At 53.2% G+C, this 16,127-nt stretch overlaps 9 protein-coding genes across 9 annotated transcripts; 6 read left to right on the top strand and 3 right to left on the bottom strand.

Moving 5' to 3' along the window:
• Nucleotides 1-220: 220 nt before the first annotated feature.
• On the top strand, nucleotides 221-487 carry VTN49DRAFT_3276 (uncharacterized protein; the record flags this gene model as incomplete). The annotated part of the gene is made up of 1 exon (XM_069411094.1): nucleotides 221-487. One exon carries the CDS (start codon nucleotides 221-223, stop codon nucleotides 485-487), a length of 267 nt encoding a protein of 88 aa, XP_069268554.1.
• A 1,099-nt stretch (nucleotides 488-1,586) lies between these two features.
• On the top strand, nucleotides 1,587-3,297 carry VTN49DRAFT_3275 (uncharacterized protein; the record flags this gene model as incomplete). Its single annotated transcript, XM_069411093.1, has 5 exons — nucleotides 1,587-1,695; nucleotides 1,759-1,842; nucleotides 1,898-2,517; nucleotides 2,567-3,008; nucleotides 3,074-3,297. The coding sequence occupies 5 exons, from the start codon at nucleotides 1,587-1,589 to the stop codon at nucleotides 3,295-3,297; spliced, it is 1,479 nt and encodes a 492-aa protein (XP_069268553.1).
• Nucleotides 3,298-3,419: 122 nt separating this feature from the next.
• On the bottom strand, nucleotides 3,420-5,581 carry VTN49DRAFT_3274 (uncharacterized protein; the record flags this gene model as incomplete). The annotated part of the gene is made up of 2 exons (XM_069411092.1): nucleotides 3,420-4,946; nucleotides 5,003-5,581. The coding sequence occupies 2 exons, from the start codon at nucleotides 5,579-5,581 to the stop codon at nucleotides 3,420-3,422; spliced, it is 2,106 nt and encodes a 701-aa protein (XP_069268552.1).
• A 53-nt stretch (nucleotides 5,582-5,634) lies between these two features.
• Nucleotides 5,635-5,980, top strand: VTN49DRAFT_3273 (uncharacterized protein; the record flags this gene model as incomplete). The annotated part of the gene is made up of 2 exons (XM_069411091.1): nucleotides 5,635-5,750; nucleotides 5,845-5,980. The coding sequence occupies 2 exons, from the start codon at nucleotides 5,635-5,637 to the stop codon at nucleotides 5,978-5,980; spliced, it is 252 nt and encodes an 83-aa protein (XP_069268551.1).
• A 991-nt stretch (nucleotides 5,981-6,971) lies between these two features.
• Nucleotides 6,972-8,139, top strand: VTN49DRAFT_3272 (uncharacterized protein; the record flags this gene model as incomplete). Its single annotated transcript, XM_069411090.1, has 4 exons — nucleotides 6,972-7,164; nucleotides 7,224-7,681; nucleotides 7,734-8,013; nucleotides 8,066-8,139. The coding sequence occupies 4 exons, from the start codon at nucleotides 6,972-6,974 to the stop codon at nucleotides 8,137-8,139; spliced, it is 1,005 nt and encodes a 334-aa protein (XP_069268550.1).
• Nucleotides 8,140-8,532: 393 nt separating this feature from the next.
• On the bottom strand, nucleotides 8,533-9,096 carry VTN49DRAFT_3271 (uncharacterized protein; the record flags this gene model as incomplete). Its single annotated transcript, XM_069411089.1, has 3 exons — nucleotides 8,533-8,710; nucleotides 8,775-8,881; nucleotides 8,968-9,096. 3 exons carry the CDS (start codon nucleotides 9,094-9,096, stop codon nucleotides 8,533-8,535), a joined length of 414 nt encoding a protein of 137 aa, XP_069268549.1.
• A 303-nt stretch (nucleotides 9,097-9,399) lies between these two features.
• Nucleotides 9,400-11,401, top strand: VTN49DRAFT_3270 (uncharacterized protein; the record flags this gene model as incomplete). The annotated part of the gene is made up of 5 exons (XM_069411088.1): nucleotides 9,400-9,721; nucleotides 9,777-10,075; nucleotides 10,132-11,039; nucleotides 11,094-11,305; nucleotides 11,358-11,401. 5 exons carry the CDS (start codon nucleotides 9,400-9,402, stop codon nucleotides 11,399-11,401), a joined length of 1,785 nt encoding a protein of 594 aa, XP_069268548.1.
• A 1,216-nt stretch (nucleotides 11,402-12,617) lies between these two features.
• On the top strand, nucleotides 12,618-13,272 carry VTN49DRAFT_3269 (uncharacterized protein; the record flags this gene model as incomplete). Its single annotated transcript, XM_069411086.1, has 3 exons — nucleotides 12,618-12,905; nucleotides 12,963-13,042; nucleotides 13,107-13,272. The coding sequence occupies 3 exons, from the start codon at nucleotides 12,618-12,620 to the stop codon at nucleotides 13,270-13,272; spliced, it is 534 nt and encodes a 177-aa protein (XP_069268547.1).
• Nucleotides 13,273-13,303: 31 nt separating this feature from the next.
• VTN49DRAFT_3268 (uncharacterized protein) lies at nucleotides 13,304-15,895 on the bottom strand (the record flags this gene model as incomplete). Its single annotated transcript, XM_069411085.1, has 5 exons — nucleotides 13,304-13,364; nucleotides 13,573-14,011; nucleotides 14,083-14,961; nucleotides 15,019-15,414; nucleotides 15,520-15,895. 5 exons carry the CDS (start codon nucleotides 15,893-15,895, stop codon nucleotides 13,304-13,306), a joined length of 2,151 nt encoding a protein of 716 aa, XP_069268546.1.
• Nucleotides 15,896-16,127: the final 232 nt, after the last annotated feature.

Raw genomic sequence — 16,127 nt, 5'->3', positions numbered from 1 at the left:
AGGAGGTTTGTTCACGCCAGTCAAACTTGGTCGTGATGAGATCGAGTTTATCGATGCTGCTTTTTCGTTCAACAATCCATGTGAGCAACTGATTGCAGAAGGCCGAGAGCAGTTTGGAGAACGGACTCAGTTGTGCGTCCTGAGCCTCGGCACAGGACTAGGGGATGTTGCTCCGATCAAGAATAACTCCAAAGATGCCGTCTTTGAAGCATTAACAAAGATGATTCTGTCTTCCAGAAAAGTGGCCCTGAGTTTGGAGAAGCAATATGCCGATAGTGACCAGTACTACCGGTTCGATATTGACTGTGCACGGAACATCACCGCGGTTAATTCAGAGACCCTTGCAGAGATCTGGAATATCACCTCTGAATATGTGTCCAAGAATGAAAGAGCCATCAATCAGTTCGTTTGCAGACTCACGGGCAGCACGTCCGTGTGTGGACAAGGAACGTCCAAACCAGATGGCGCCGCCGGCGAGGAACCCTAAACTTCAACCGATTAGAGTGTTCATTTCTTTCCGCTCAAAATTGATTTACGGTGTTGTATTTCTAAGGGAATAAATAAAGAGATTTTTCTGTCCCCTTTGCGTCAGACTCTTTGTAGATATAGCCCATCAAGGAAATCAATAACTGTCAACGGACAGCCCTTGTCGGCCCTGAGGAAGTGTTGGGACATACACAGCAGTAGAAGCTGCCATCCTGCATCAATTAAAGTGCGAAGAAGCAAAGATGATACATCAATAGGGCGCTTCTTGCACTGTCAAAGGTGCTTTGGGTCAAACATCCAAAACTCTCAGCAACGCGGACGACCCTCGTTCAGGTCCTTTGAATTTGGAGAGGTGCTTCTATCCGACGCGATTGATTAGCTTTGAAATCTGAGAAATTTTCTCGAGACACATTGTCGCCTTTGGCACATAGGGAGTCTAGCAGATTGAAGGCTGGATGGCAGGCAAGCGATGCAATATGCCCAGGCACGATACCATTAGCAGAACTCTACATCCCACCCCATTCTTGAATCCGTTAACATCACGAGTTGTAAGCCTCATCACTGTCAACAGTGCAAAGCTGTCGACTAGCCATGGAATTCTGCATCGTACAGCTTATGGGTATTAAGAGACAGCACTTAAAGCGCATTTTCACCAATAACATCACGCTATTTTACTGTAATCAACATACCAATGGGCTTTGAGGATATAGGTGCTGTTCTCAAGCTACCGCTAAGGGTCATGGTGATATCACCCCTGCAGGTCTGTACGTCATCTGTGCGAACTTGCAGCTCAAAACGATCAATCCACCGCGAACATTCGTGCTTACAAGACCAATTAGCGATTTATTGGTACAAATCTCGTCTAGTCAGCTCATCGTGGAGAGTTCGGGTCCATTAATCTAGTGGAATAATATGGTTGCTTCAATTTATAATGTGAATAATCAACCGATAAGATCCTGCGGGGAATTCCAATGGATGAAGCAACGGAAACATCCCCGCACTCACTTTTCTCCTGCTCAAAAAACCCATTCACACACTGGCAATGGGATTCTTCGACCTTTACTGAGACGAATTCACGACAAGCTCGTTACTTGGCCAAAATGGGCTCAGACGCCCAGCCGATCCCGGAAGGGATTTCGTCCCTCCTGGACACCGATCTCTACAAGATGACGATGCAATGTGCGGTGCTAAAATACTTTCCTGACGTTGGTATGGTCTTCGGCGGCGTCGGGTATGGTCAGAGAAGAAAACAGAACTAATATGGTGCTTTAGAGGTGACATATGGCTTTACAAATCGAACGCCGGACATGAAACTTTCGCGCAGAGCGTACAACTGGCTGGTCGAGCAAATACACCGTTGAGAGGCCCAAAACGATCCCGTTGCAGAATGCCCCGTGCTAACACCAGCTAGGCCTTGGCAATATCACCGTGAAACCTGACGAGATTGACTTCCTGCGTCGCACCTGTCCGTACCTTACCGAAGCATACTTGCGGTACCTCAGCGACTTCCGCCTCAAGCCCGCCGAGCAGGTCGACATCACCTTTCGCCCAATCCAGGACACGGGTAGCGACGATGACCTGGGGGATCTGGAGTACTCGATTAAAGGACTCTGGGTGGAGACGATTCTGTACGAGATCCCGCTGTTGGCGCTCACCAGTGAGGCATACTTCAAGTTCTGTGACAAAGACTGGGATCATGAAGGCCAGGAGGAGAAGGCCTACCGCAAGGGCATGACGCTGCTGGAGAATGGCTGCATATTCTCCGAGTTTGGCTCCCGTCGGCGGCGGGACTACATCACGCACGATCTCGTCATGAAGGGTCTGATCAGAGCGGCCGCCGACGCAAAGGAGAAGGGCTACAAAGGCGTGTTCTCCGGCACGAGTAATGTTCATTTTGCCCATCGGTACGGCGTGAAACCAGTCGGGACCGTGGCGCATGAGTGGTACATGGCCATCGCCGCGTACACGGATGATTACGAGAATGCAAACGAGCTGGGTTTGCGATACTGGCTGGGCTGTTTCGGCGAAGGGGTACGTTTCTATCAGTGGGAGACCATGTTCTCGTGGCTGACGATCGCAGACCCTGGGAATCGCATTGACCGATACGTTTGGAACGCCAGCATTCCTCGATGCATTCAAGAAACCTATTCCAGAGTACACCATCGCCGGCGTCGGCGGCGAGCCGACGCGGCCGTCTAGCGACGCAACCACAACAACCTCCGTCCCACAGAGCCTGGCAGAGACCAAGCCGCCCATTACCGCGCCCATCGAAGAGCGCAAAGAAGAGAACGGCAAGAGACAGCGAACCTACGCAGAAGTCTTCCAGGGCGTGCGCCAGGACTCGGGCGACCCGGCATATTTCGTCAAGATGGTCCGCGATTTCTACGACTCGCAAGGCATCCGCGACAAGAAATCAATTGTCTTCTCGGACTCATTAAACGTTGACCTCTGTCTTGAATACAAAGCCATTGCCGAAGAAGCCGGCTTCCAACCTATCTTTGGTGTCGGCACGTTCCTCACAAGTATGTTTTCATTTTCCCTAAATCCCATCTTTATTCCAAAGCATTGGCTCATTAAATCATTACAGATGACTTTGTGCGTAAATCTGACAAGAAGAAATCGGTTCCACTCAATATTGTCATCAAAGTCGCCTCAGCTGGAGGTCGACCCGCTGTTAAGTTGAGTGATAACCTGGGAAAGAACACTGGCGACAAAGAGGTCGTGCAACAGGTCAAGCGCCGGTTGGGATACATCGAACATCCCTGGGAAAAGGGCGACGAGACGGCGCGTTGGGGTAAAAGGGGCGACTGAACGGGCCCTATTCCCCACTGTGGCGAGGATATACAGGTAGATGGCGGGGGGTTTTTTGTTGTTGTATTTGTTGTAGAGTCGACGATAGAATCTTCACTGAACAGACTTTGGACTGTGCATAATCAGGCTAATCCCAAGTCTTTCTCCAAGTCCCCGGTCAGGGAAGGAGACTGTGACGACTTTGATAGGGCTGGGCTTGCCAAAAGAGTGCTCCCTAGCCCCGCGTTGTCACCAATGCCTGTGGAATCAAATCCGTCGTGATCATTGAAAAGAGAATTGTTGTCTCGATTCACGTTCTGATTTGCTTCCGTGAACGGAGAGGGACGATCCCCCCGCCGTCGCTCGCTCCGCCGATCCTGCTCGCCGCCATCTTCTGACGAACTAACGAGCCATTCATTCACCGCATCTGTGGTTTGGCTCCTCTCAGACGATGGGGAGGAGCTGCTACTCGTTTGGCGGCCATCATCATCATCGTCAATCTGGATGATGGGCCGTGAGGAGAAATAGGAGCCACGAGGAGAACGAGATGTGCCGCCATAATTGCTATTGCTAGGCATGATGACCAGGGGAATCTGCCCGCCCATCTGGTGGAACTGCATCCGGACCGCTTGTTCCAGGCAAGCAGTCTCGTGGTCGGCAGCCGGATAGATGTCTCTCAGCTCGTTGAGCACCTCGATGCATTTCCGGAAGTTCCATGTGCTCTCGTCGCGCACGGATGGGTTGGGGGACGCCAGGTTTGTTAGGTGGACTACTGCAGCTGGTGTGACGACGGTTAGACTGAATGTAGGGAGGTATTTGGTCAGACCCATTGTGTCCAGTCCGTGGATGAGGCTTGTGGTGCCGGATGCAGCATCGCGGATCTTCTTGCGTGACTCGGCCAACATCCGAGAGGACGGTCGGTTGGCGAGGGACGCAATTTGAGGACGATGAAGAGCGGTGCAGATGGCATGATAGATCATCCGCAGCATTGACGAATGTACATACAGCACCTGGTCGCCCTCGCTCAGTTGCCCTTGTCCGGGTGGAGGAGAGAAGACTGCTTCTTTGGGTAAACTGCTCAGCCAGGAGTTGAGCTTCTGGTTACAACGCTCCAGCTCGGCGTCTGATGCCTGCCGAGGAATGAGGCAAATTGTTGTCTTGTCAGTGGCATCAAAAGAGCGGGTGTGGGGGATGTACTGTGCAAAGAGCACTCGTGCCAAGCACTGACAAAGCCTGACCTTCTCGATGAACATGGCTGCCAGGCTTCGTTGATGGGAGACATTGTCTAGCTGTGGACAGTCGAACATGCGCATCACGTCCGGATGGACGGGCCTGATCTCGAAGTCGGTAAGGCGTAGCATAGGAACATCACACACGCCTTCGTTGATATGCATGGGGCGTCTCAACGCGAGCGCGACGAGCCGGTCCCGCGAATATAAGCACCACCATAGGCGCACTCTCAGGCGCTGAGCACTCGGGTCTAGCTTTGATTTAGTTGGATCCCGATGTAGGCCTATGGATTGAGCCAATGTGTTACACATCCCAATCCAGTGCCAAATGTCCTTTTGCGGGCTGCTGTCCATCTCTGACCAATCAGCCCAGTACGTCATGAGCATCATTGACTGTAGAATAGCTATTCGGTCATCCTCGTAGTCGAATGAATACAACAACTGGGACCATGTCAATCTATAGAACCCAAATGATACGATCAAGGGGAGAAGTATACCCGCGCCCGCATAAAAAAAGCCCTCCGCGCTTGTCTTCTCGTTGCAAAACCAGCTTCCCGGAGATGTTTGATGTCGACAAACGCGGTGCCCGCAAACATGACTGCTTGGAATAGGAGGAGACTAATGTTGCCGTCTGGATCATTCTGGGCGATTTTTCGGAGAAACTCGTGCAGGTCCAAGAGAGGCAATGAATTATGGACCCAGAGGACATACGCCCGCAGCAACTCCTTTCGCAGTGACGGATCCGGTATTGTCAACGCGCCCTTTGCACGTAAATATTCCAGGTCTTCCACCGGCAGGTGCGCTGGCTGCGGACGCAGAAAACGCGGTGTCTCATCAAGGTCGTCGAATACTGGCTCAAAATCCGGATCGATCAGCTGGCGAACATCTGATATCATGTTGCCCAACGGCAGCGACGACAACACTGATCGGTTGCCCAGAGTCCTCCAGGGATACCCATCGAGATACGAGCGTGACTTTCGACGATCATCAGTCACCGCAGAGGATTTGAAGGGATGCTCGCTGAGTGCATCCGCCGTCTCGCTGTAATTTGGCTGCCATTTTCGTTTGAGAGTCATGATGGGCGACTATCAAATTGAATGATTTTTTGGACTGTGGATGAAAGAATGAAATGATCAAGCTTTTGTTGGGCCTCGTTGCCCTTGTCTATGTGATCGAATCGATATACATGGCGCTGAACTTTGATTTGTCTACCAACGGACACCGAACTCGCTTTTCGGATGACGGGTTCGTTTAGACTTGTGGCCACTGTGTGGGGAGTTTGCGGGGAATGTCAAAAGGATACGCTGCCGTTTGCCCGCTGGCCCGCAAGCCCTTGCAGGGGACTGGCGGCCTGGAACACAGGTCTGGCAGCACTAGCTGTCACCCAGGTCTTTCAGCTAGTGGCAGTGAGTGACCAGGATTTGGAGGGCCATCAGGCGCAATCTCGGCATCGCTTACCATACTGGCAGCGATAAGTAACATAACAGTAAGTTATTGGGGGATGGATAAATGGGAGCTGGTTCGTTCTGTGGATGCTCGAGGGATCGGTTAATCTAGAAGAAATTGCTCTGAATGAGTTCTGAGCAATTTCCAGCATCTGTAAAGTATCGTCAATTCCTCCTTCTGCATTTCATCTTTCATCTCGTGATACTACGTTGATTTTCTGCAAATCGTGTCATTTGTCCAGTTGACCTTCAGCTGGCATAACGAGGGATGACAGTTGCTCGATTGGGAAATTTGTATTATCAACCACTCTGATTGGTCCGGTCGGCGGCCCATTCTCAGCCGCCCAACTGCAGTAAGGAATTGAGGCATTGTTGGTTGGAATCAGCTTCATGTGTCAGAGGGTGCAACGGCGACTCGAACATGGGTAAAATCCAGTGTGGAAATCCATAGCAATCAGTACAGGAAAGACTGCGAGTTCAGGACATGTTCACTGCCGATCCTCAATCGACCGCGGCAACCAGCAATAACTGCCAGGAGACTGTCTGACTAAGAACAACAACCGGGCTGTGCTCAACCTACGCGCCACTCCTGACAGGAAGCGCTCCCTGGACCTTTTTTTGTCCGGCCTAAATTAAGCCATTCGTTTCGTCGCCCGTCTCACTCGTAGTCTGCCAAATTTTCTCTTTTCATACCTTATCGTCGATCAGTTCATTTAATCTTTCCTTGATTTCCCTTACACTAATCCCGTTTTCTGCGGCTGTCGGTCGTCAATTGCGCGACGACAGCATTTCGCCTCCACTCTCCCTCACTCCCCGTCTTGCCATCCCGCCCGGCGCACGAGGGATTCCGGAAGATCACGGTTGCAGCTGAATCGATCACCGAACGGGGAACTTGAGTCGAAAAGAGACCATTCAAGATGAGTGTGAGTCGCATGCGCCGCCGTGCACCCCCCTGCATGGACAAGCCGTTGGAGTCCGCTTCCCGCATCGTCTCTTAAAAATCTGATTTCGAAGACCATCAATGCTAACGCCCGGTTTGAATCAGTACAATAATCAACAAGGTGGTTACGGGGCGTACAACCCCTATGGCCAGCAGGGCGGCGGTTATGGAGGTCAGCAGGGTGGTTATGGAGGTCCTCAGGGTGGTTACGGAGCTCCGCAAGGCGGCTATGGGGCTCCGTACCCGGACGTGGAGCAAGGAAATGGCAGCTATGGTGAGATAGTTCTCAATGGACCGATCTAATCGAGCGCCATGCTAATTGGGATGTCGCAGAAATGGGGGCCGTCAATAATACCACGTACATCCTGAACAAATGCAAGGAAATCAACGATGGGATCCAGGAAGTGCGTGCGAAACGGGAAGGCCGCCTTGCCCAAGCCCAACACCAGTTGCTCGATTCCAGCACGGGTAAAGAGGACGTCGCCGCACGCCAGAATCTCGACTACGTTGAGGACGACATTAACAACACATTCCGTTACTTGCGCGATGTCATGAAGAAAGTGAAGCAGACCCCCGGGTCGGGTGATTCGCGAGTGCAGACGCAGATCGATGTGACCAGCCGCAACCTGCAGCGGGAGATTCAGGCGTATCAGAAGGCGCAGTCAGAGTTCCAGAAGCGCCTCCAGGAACAAGTGCGGAGGCGCTACGAGATTGCCAACCCCGATGCAACTCCGGAGCAGATTGAGCAGGGAGTTCAGAATGTGCTCCTGGGCCAGGAGCAGAGCTTCCAGGTGAGTTGCACATGTGCGGCAGTGTAGTCCGCGCAATTACTGACCAATGTAGGTCACGGGCACCCGAACGCGGCAGGCCAATGATGCACGGCAGGCGGCTCTGGAGCGGTCTGCTGCTATTCGAAAGATTGAGCAAGACATGATCGAACTGGCGCGATTGTACGAGGAGGTCGCCGAGCTGGTACAACAACAGGAGCCGGCAGTCGAGCAGATCAACCAGGGCGCCCATGACGTCGTGGAGAACGTCGACAATGCCAACAAGCAAATCGACCAAGCCATTGTCAGCGCACGGAATGCGCGCCGATGGAAGTGGTACATCCTCATTGGCATCAGTAAGTCGTTCCCAATCCTTCGAGACAACCAAATACTGAGCTAACTTTGCAGTTCTCATCATTGCCATTATTGTCGGTATTTCCGTTGGTGTCACTCAAGCCAACAAGGCAGCGTCGGGATCGTAAAGTAATCCTGGGTTGTGACTCCCACCAGTTCCATCTCGCATGCGTTCGACACCCCCGAGCCCAATGCGCTCGACTGTACAGGTTATTGCTTACTCTGTCTCTATTTCCAGCTGATGAGCTTTTGTTCTCGCGTTCGTTCGGTGTCTAATTCCCCTCGTGTTTGCTCGTTTGTCTACTGTGTGTCCATAATAGTCGCTTTCTTTATAGATTGTGCGCGGTTGTTGAAAGGCCAATGCAAAAACATGACGCTTGTGCTTTGCGGTCCTTATCGTGTTCTGGTGATTGCACAATATTGTCTAATCAAAGGTTTTATCGGCATAGGATTTCATAATAATAACGTCTACTTTTCTTTTTTATGTACAATCATTTCATACCTATTAACCTATTGAGGAATCATGATTGCTCCTGCTGCCTCTGCGCCAACCGTGCCTCCTCCTCCGGAGTTCTGGTCAGCAGCTGAAGAGCATGGATCCCACCCTCGCGACTCATTTCCTCCTTGAGGAGGTTATAAACTAGTCGATGCCGAGCAGGTTGAGGTTTGGACTCGAACGCGGATGATACGATGGTGACACTATCAAGAAACAACCATCATTAGTTTTCAATTTTCCGCAAAAAGAGACTAAGTGGCGACGGACTGAAAGTGTGTCTCTTTAGACTTGACGCCTTGCATCGGCGCATGATGGGCATGGAGATGGGAGTCGTTGCGAATGATGAGGGTTGTCGGGGAGAATGCTTCGGTGATCTGTAATATGAAACCGGTTAGATCAGCTCCGGGTCAAAGAAAGAGCTTCAGGCTTGGAGAGCTCGAATGCGACAGAAGAAATGAACCTTTTGTCGAATTGCATCCTCCACCGGGGTTTCTGACGTCGAGGTTGACGATGCCATTCTTGTAAATGCCGGGGTCCGAGTCAAGAAGAACCGGGGCTGCACGAGGGATCTCGCGCCGCGGACAAACATGGGGTTCAAAAAAAAAAATGAATGACGTCCTCGAGTCGGGTGTTCGGGATCGATTGATTGACTTGATGGAATGGCTTTGGCGTCGAGGTTGATAGAAGTTATTTCTGGTTATCAACTTTGGGGTTGCTTCCGATGACATCAGGTTATGAACCAGGTTACAATGGAGCCCTTCATTGGCCTATCAGCTTGCTTTTTCTCCAAGCTCCGTCCCCCAAAAGATCCAAGTACTTTATCGTGATCAGCAACATCAAAATCAAATGACCAGAATGTTTCTGTAGATGAGCCGAATACATTGAAAAAGAAATGTTTCTGCTCCGCACACAATTCGCGGCCAGCATATCGCGTCCGCGGAGCTATCTGAGGCTATGTTCTCAATGCCAAAGGAAATTCTTTCCGCGCAATAGGGCATTTTCTACCCTTCCAGATATACCCATCTTCAAGGCTCTACAGAGCCATGACCCGGCGCGCCTTGCCATTGTTCACAGCAAATCGAACCGGTCGTTCACTTACGGCAGCCTCGTCGCCGATGTGCTGCAGTCCAAGGAACGGCTGGCTGAGAAGCAACCCGCCGGGTTATCCGGTCAACGGGTTGCTTTTCTGGCAGAGAATAGCTATGATTACGTCGGTTCGTGGCTTTTACTCTTTCTGTTTATTCTATCGAATGGTGCTGACATTGACAGTGATGTTGCTGTCTATCTTGGCAAGTGATGCTATTGCTGTCCCCCTCTCACCGGCCTTTCCGGTGCCGGAACTGCAGTATGTCATTGATCATTCCTCGCCGTCTGTTCTACTGTCCACGGAAAGATTCGCGGACAAGGCGCGCGAGATCTATTCTGCTGGGCTGCAGGCCGAGCCGTTGCTCGACGTGAGGTCGAAGATCAGCGCGGGATCTTCATCCACCAACCCCGTTTCGCTCACGAGCCTGCATGAGCCTCAAGGCGGCTTAATGCTGTATACATCCGGCACAACGAATCGCCCGGTATGTTCCAAAGATCGGCAGGATCATGAACCGGCAGTATTACTAATAAAATGTAGAAAGGGGTGCTTATTCCACAGTCGGCGTTGACTGCGCAGTCACTGTCTCTTATCGAGGCGTGGAAATACTCACCGCGGGACCACCTGCTACATCTCCTGCCACTGCACCACATCCACGGCGTTGTCAATGCACTGTTGACGCCCCTGATTGCGGGGTCAGCGATAGAGTTCATGTTTCCTTTCAATCCGGAAGCGACTTGGCGTCGACTAGCTGCACCGTTTCTACCAGAAGGCTCTAATAGGTCAGTGATTACGTTCTTGACAGCAGTGCCTACGATCTGGAGTCGACTTTTGGGCTCCTTTCCGGATCTTCCGTCGGATGTTCAGACGGCGGCCAAACAAGCCATCTCGCCGGCGAACCTCCGCCTGAACATCTCGGGTTCAGCGGCGCTCCCCGCGCCAACGAAGAAGGCCTGGGAGGAACTCAGTGGCGGCAATGTGCTGCTCGAGCGCTTTGGCATGACTGAAGTGGGGATGGCCATCAGCTGCGGGTTGGATTTCCGCGACCGCGTTGACGGCAGCGTAGGGTGGCCGCTGCCGCATGTGGAAGCGCGTCTGTGGGATTACGAAAAGAACGAGGTGATCCGGCCGGGCGAGGAGGTGGACGAGAACGGGCGGGAACGCGTGGGCGAGATCCAGCTGCGTGGACCTACGATCTTTAAGGAATACTTCCGGAATGAGGCGGCGACCGAGGAAGCATTTGTCGATGATAACGACGGCAAGGGCCGCTGGTTCCGAACGGGAGATGATGCGGTGCGACGGCCGGTGCCAGGCAGTGGACAGGGCAGCAGCGGTGATTGGGCGCAGGGGCCCATGTACTTTATCCAGGGGCGTCGCAGCGTGGATATCATCAAGATCGGAGGAGAGAAAGTGAGCGCGTTGGAGGTCGAGCGGGAGCTCCTGTCTCTGTACGTGCGAAGATAACCCGCCGAAAGCAGCAGCAGAGAGCTAACGGATGGTAGGCCGGAGATTATTGAAGCTGCCGTGGTCGGTCTTCCGTCCGAGCAATGGGGTCAGAGGGTTGCGGCCGTCGTGGTCCTGGATCGTACGCGGGTCGGTCCTTCCTGGGGGATTATGGACCTGCGGCGTGCATTGAAGGGACGACTAGCCATGTCGAAGATCCCGACCAAGGTGAAAGTGCTCGAAAAGATCCCGCGCAATGCCATGGGGAAAGGTGAGAAGATCCATCTTCTTGATCCGCGAACCTCCTTTACTAACCGATGCAGTGAACAAGAAGATGCTGGTCAAGGAGGTATTTGGAGGATCGTAGCTCGACCGCTCATCCGCTCTACGCGCGGCCGGATCATTAGTGTCGTGAGTGAAGCTGATGTACGATATATGTAGGATTCCCTCTTGTATTATTATATTCCTAACGCCGATTGTATGTACGGAGCACAGCTCTTTTTCTCGGCATCTGATGCCTGCGCAATGCTGACGAATGCAGTTCCTGTTCCTGGCGGATAAAAGATCTTCCTCGGCTGGGTGAACCCTCAGTTTCAAAACAAGACATTCCGAGACTCTGATAGGAACATTTCCTGCGCCAAGACTGCATGCATGAACCTCACCAAACTCCTTCGGGAAAATTCTCTCCATCACACCAATCAGACCACATAAACCCAATCGAGCCCGCCGGTAACGTGCAGGCGTTCCATTATATTCAGCCAATAAGAGGCGGGATGCCCCTGACTCGTGTACAAATGAAATCTCGATCTGGACTTGTTGGCGCCCGCAACGTGTTTGGCCGGCCGGCCGTTACGGTGGACGCCCCTTGGGCTGGCGGTCTGTGAAGGAGCAACTCTTCCGGGCTGTACGGCTTTGCGGCACGGGATGAATGGGTCTTGGCTGCCAGCATGGCCATTGCCTGACAATGGGCCTGATCCCATTGTCACAACAAAGAGAGGACAATTCATTGGTCGCCCCGGCAGTCAGGTAATCATCCACGTACACACACACACACACATACACACACATGCCTCGTTCGAAGCCCTACAGAAATGAGGACGCAGAGTGGTAGATTGCGGTCGTGGCCGAAGCCGGAGCAAAAACAGTCGGACTCCGTTCTGGAACCACCGTGCAAAAACGACCAGGGGGACCGTTTGGGGAGGGAAAAATCCCTGGGCAATTCTGGCCCCTGCAGTAGATGATTCCTGCCGACATGGGTTTGGTGTAACCGCCACCCAAAGCAACCTTTACTCTGCAGAGTTTGGCGGCGTTACTTGTCCGTCACAGTCAACCCACTCGCCCTCCCCTGGCGCCCAGAGGTCCCTCTTTCCCACCTTTTTTAAAAGAATCCTCTTCCTCTCTTCTCGTTTCCTTTAGCTCCCCAGATCTTCGATCGCTGTCGTTCCCGGTTGACGCCGATTACATTCGTTTCAAAGCGATCTCTACAAGAGTCCAGTCACTCTTTTCTAATCACACACACTCTCTCTCTTCCTACCGACCGAACCGTCTTCCTCTTTCCCGTCATATAAATCACATCCGTCACAATGCGGTTCTCTGCTGTCGCTGTCGCTGCCCTGGCCACCGGTGCTCTGGCCCACTGGAAGAAGCCCGTCGACGATATTGAGTCGTCGGCGTCCTTGTCTCTGCCGGCCCCGACTGGCCCGGCGCCGTCGTCCTCTGCTGTGGTTCCGCCGGCTGAGTCGTCCTCCGCTGCGCCGGTGGAGAGCACGGCTGCTCCTTCCGTGACCACGGAGGTCATTGATGTCTACACGACCGTTTGCCCGGGTGCGACGACCCTGACTCTGGGCACTCAGACCTACTCTGTGACTGGCGTATGTATTCCCAAATCCTCAAAAATATACATATCTTTTGGCTAACGGGTATATTAGCCCACCACCATCACCGCCACCGGCCCGTTCACTGTGACTCGTCCTCTGGTGACGGAGACCCTGACCATCTGCAACGAGTGGTATGTACCAACTTCTTTTTTTTTTTTTTTTGGGTAGTGAAAAAAGAGAAGCTAAGATGTATAGCCCTTCTGCCCCCGCTGGCACCGGCAACATTCCTGCTCCTCAGCCCACCGACGTCAGCCCGACTGGTCCGGAGGGCCCGGCCTTCACCGGCGGCGCTTCGTCCGTCGTGGCCGGCGCTGGTGCTGGTCTGGCCGCTGTCTTCGGTGCTGCCGCCCTCCTCCTGTAATTTCCTTCCCTGGAGGACTGTACATTATTACTCATGACGCTTGAATGAGTGATACGATCGGGCATTTTCCCATGGAGGGGAGGTAGCATATTCTGCTTTTTACTTGTCAATTCGCTTTGTTTTTTTTACTGAGCCTGTGCATATCTATTTTGCCTAGTATATATTAGTTAAACTGGGGCAAGGTCCCGGATTTGAATTGCTTGTGTTTATCACTTATCAGTCCTTCTTGGTATTCAAAAGTAGATTTGTGAATACATCCTTCTAAAGTACAATCCAAGACCCCTAGATCATCGATCTTACAGCCTCGCCTTAACCTTCTCCGACGAGAAATACTCCCGGACAACCTCCCTCGCCGCCCGTACCACCTCCGCATCCTCCACCGTTGGCGGCACACTCACCGCCGCATCAAACTCCCCCCGCGTGGCGTTATCGACAAGCTCGCGCAGCACACGCCGCAGGGTTTTTCCGCTGCGTGTCTTGGGGATAATCCCGACACCCTGGATAATCCCGCCCAGGGACGCAATGGGGCCGATCTGCGTGCGAACCAGCGAGTTGATCTCGTTGAAGAGCGCGTCGGGTGCGCGGGCCGGAAGTCGCTGTTTGTTGTTGCCTCCTCCAGTGGGAGGGTGTTTGGGGGTGATAAAGGCAAATGGGACGTGGCCTTTGATGGAGTCTTGTTTGGGGACGATGCTGGCTTCGCCGACAAAAGGGTGCATTAGGATGGCTTGTTCGATGGCGCCTTGGTTTTTTTTTTTTTTTTTGGTTAATTCCTTGGGTGTCAAGTAAAGTGTGATGTAGAGGGAAGCTTACCAGTGCTGAATCGATGCGCCGCGACGTTGATGATATCGTCCGACCGCGACATGACATTGATGTAGCCGTCCGCGTCGACATACCCCGCGTCGCCGGTGTCGATCCACCGCCCATCGAAGCGCTTCAGATAGCCCTTGTAGAACCGCTCCTCGTCGTTGAATAGCGTCGTGAACGCCGTCGGTGCCAGTGGGATGCCGAGCACGATGTTGCCCATTGTGCCGCGCGGGACTTCCTTGCCGTTGTCGTCGACGATGCGCACGTCGAAACCGGGCATCGGCTTGCCCGCCGAGCCAGGTTTGATTGCAAGGGGTGCCGCCGCAGGTGAGCCCTGCTTCTTGTCCGTCAATCCCTCCTCGGCATGCTGGGCGATACCCGTAATGGGTGAGCCGACTTCCGTAGACCACCAGTGATCCACGACCTGGGCACCCGGAGCGCCATACTTGCTCAGCAGAGTCTGGAACGTCTCGACGATGCTGGGCTCGCTGCGCTCGCCCGCGAGGAACAGCGACCGCAAGGTTCGGAGAGCCCCGCGCTTGCCAGACTCTTCAAAGTACTTATTCTCGGGGTCATCCTTGCGGATTGCTCGCAAAGCCGTGGGTGCTGTGAACATGACGTTCACTTTGTTCCGCTCCACTACGCGCCAAAAGGCCCCCGCGTCCGGAGTGCCCACGGGCTTTCCTTCGTACAGAACAGTCGTTGCGCCGACCATCAGCGGCCCATACAGGATATACGAGTGTCCAACTACCCAGCCCATGTCCGACGCGGTAAAGATGACATCTCCGGGGCCCCTGACCCCAAAGAGATATCGGATCGACAGAATCAAGCCCACGGCATGGCCGCCTGCTTCTCGCACGACACCCTTCGGCAGGCCAGTGGTGCCTAGAAATCGTCAGCAAATTCAATTCCTTTACGTCGAGTTTATCGGGTTAACCTTACCACTAGTGTAGATGACATACAGCGGATCAGTACTCTTCACTGGCACCGGATGCGCCTTGACTCCTCGCTTCCGAGCATCTTGGACGAGCTCCTGCCAGTCGCGCTGACCACTCGCGTGATCCAACTTCCCCCATCCAAGCTCCGGTCGCTGCCAGATAAGAACTTTCTCAGGCTTGCTAGCACTCAGCTTAATTGCCTCTTCAACCATCGGCCGATACGGCAAGGGTCCCTTTGTGCCTTCAATCCCGCACGACGCCGTCAAGACGGCGCGGGGTCGGGCCGCCTCGATGCGCTGGGCCAGCGACGGCGCCGCAAACCCGCCGAACACGGCAGAATGGATCGCGCCGAGCCGAGTAATCGCCAGAGCCGCAAAGAGGACAGCAGGAATCATCGGCACTGATCATCCATCACCAATTGCAACCCCCGAGTCAGCGTCGCATCCCAACATAATGTTACAGTTGTATGCATGTGTGAGGGGAAAAAAGAAAAAAAAAGACTTACTGTAGATAACCACCACATCTCCCTTCCTCACCCCTTGCTCATGAAGCACGCCGGCAAGCACTTCCACCTCCTCGAGCACCTGGCGATAGGTGTACGTTTCGCGCCGACCGCTGACGGGCGACTCCCAAATGATGGCGACATTGTCCCCGCGCCCCTCACGCACATGCCGGTCGACGCAGTTGTAGGTGGTCGAGAGTTCCCCGTCCGGGAACCAGCTCCAATGGTCATGCGTGGTACCCGATGGGAGGGTCTTCTTCTGCCGCGAGAGAGCCCGCGAGGGCCGGGTATGCCAGGTAATGGCCTGGGCATGGTGTTGCCAAAAGGCCTCGGGATCACGAATTGACAGCTGGTGGACGATGTCTTGGGGATGTGCCATATTTCCCGAGGCAAATAATCTACAACTGAACCCTCCTTTTTGGGCGTAAGGTAATCAATCGGTCGAATCGGTGCAAACTGATTTATTATGACGCTAGTTTAAAAGAATAAACAAAAGGAAAAAGACCCAACGACCAGGAAATTGGATACATGGAAAAAAAACCCAAAATCCTGAAGCTCTAATTCTCATCTTCGGTAAAATAAATCGTCCAGGGTTCGGACGCCGGGGAGGA

Source organism: Thermomyces lanuginosus, assembly GCF_041956635.1.
Source record: "Thermomyces lanuginosus strain ATCC 200065 unplaced genomic scaffold VTN49scaffold_28, whole genome shotgun sequence".
NCBI lineage: Eukaryota > Fungi > Ascomycota > Eurotiomycetes > Eurotiales > Trichocomaceae > Thermomyces > Thermomyces lanuginosus.
Note: the sequence above shows the minus strand (reverse complement) of the source record. Positions and strands in the feature narration are given on the sequence as shown.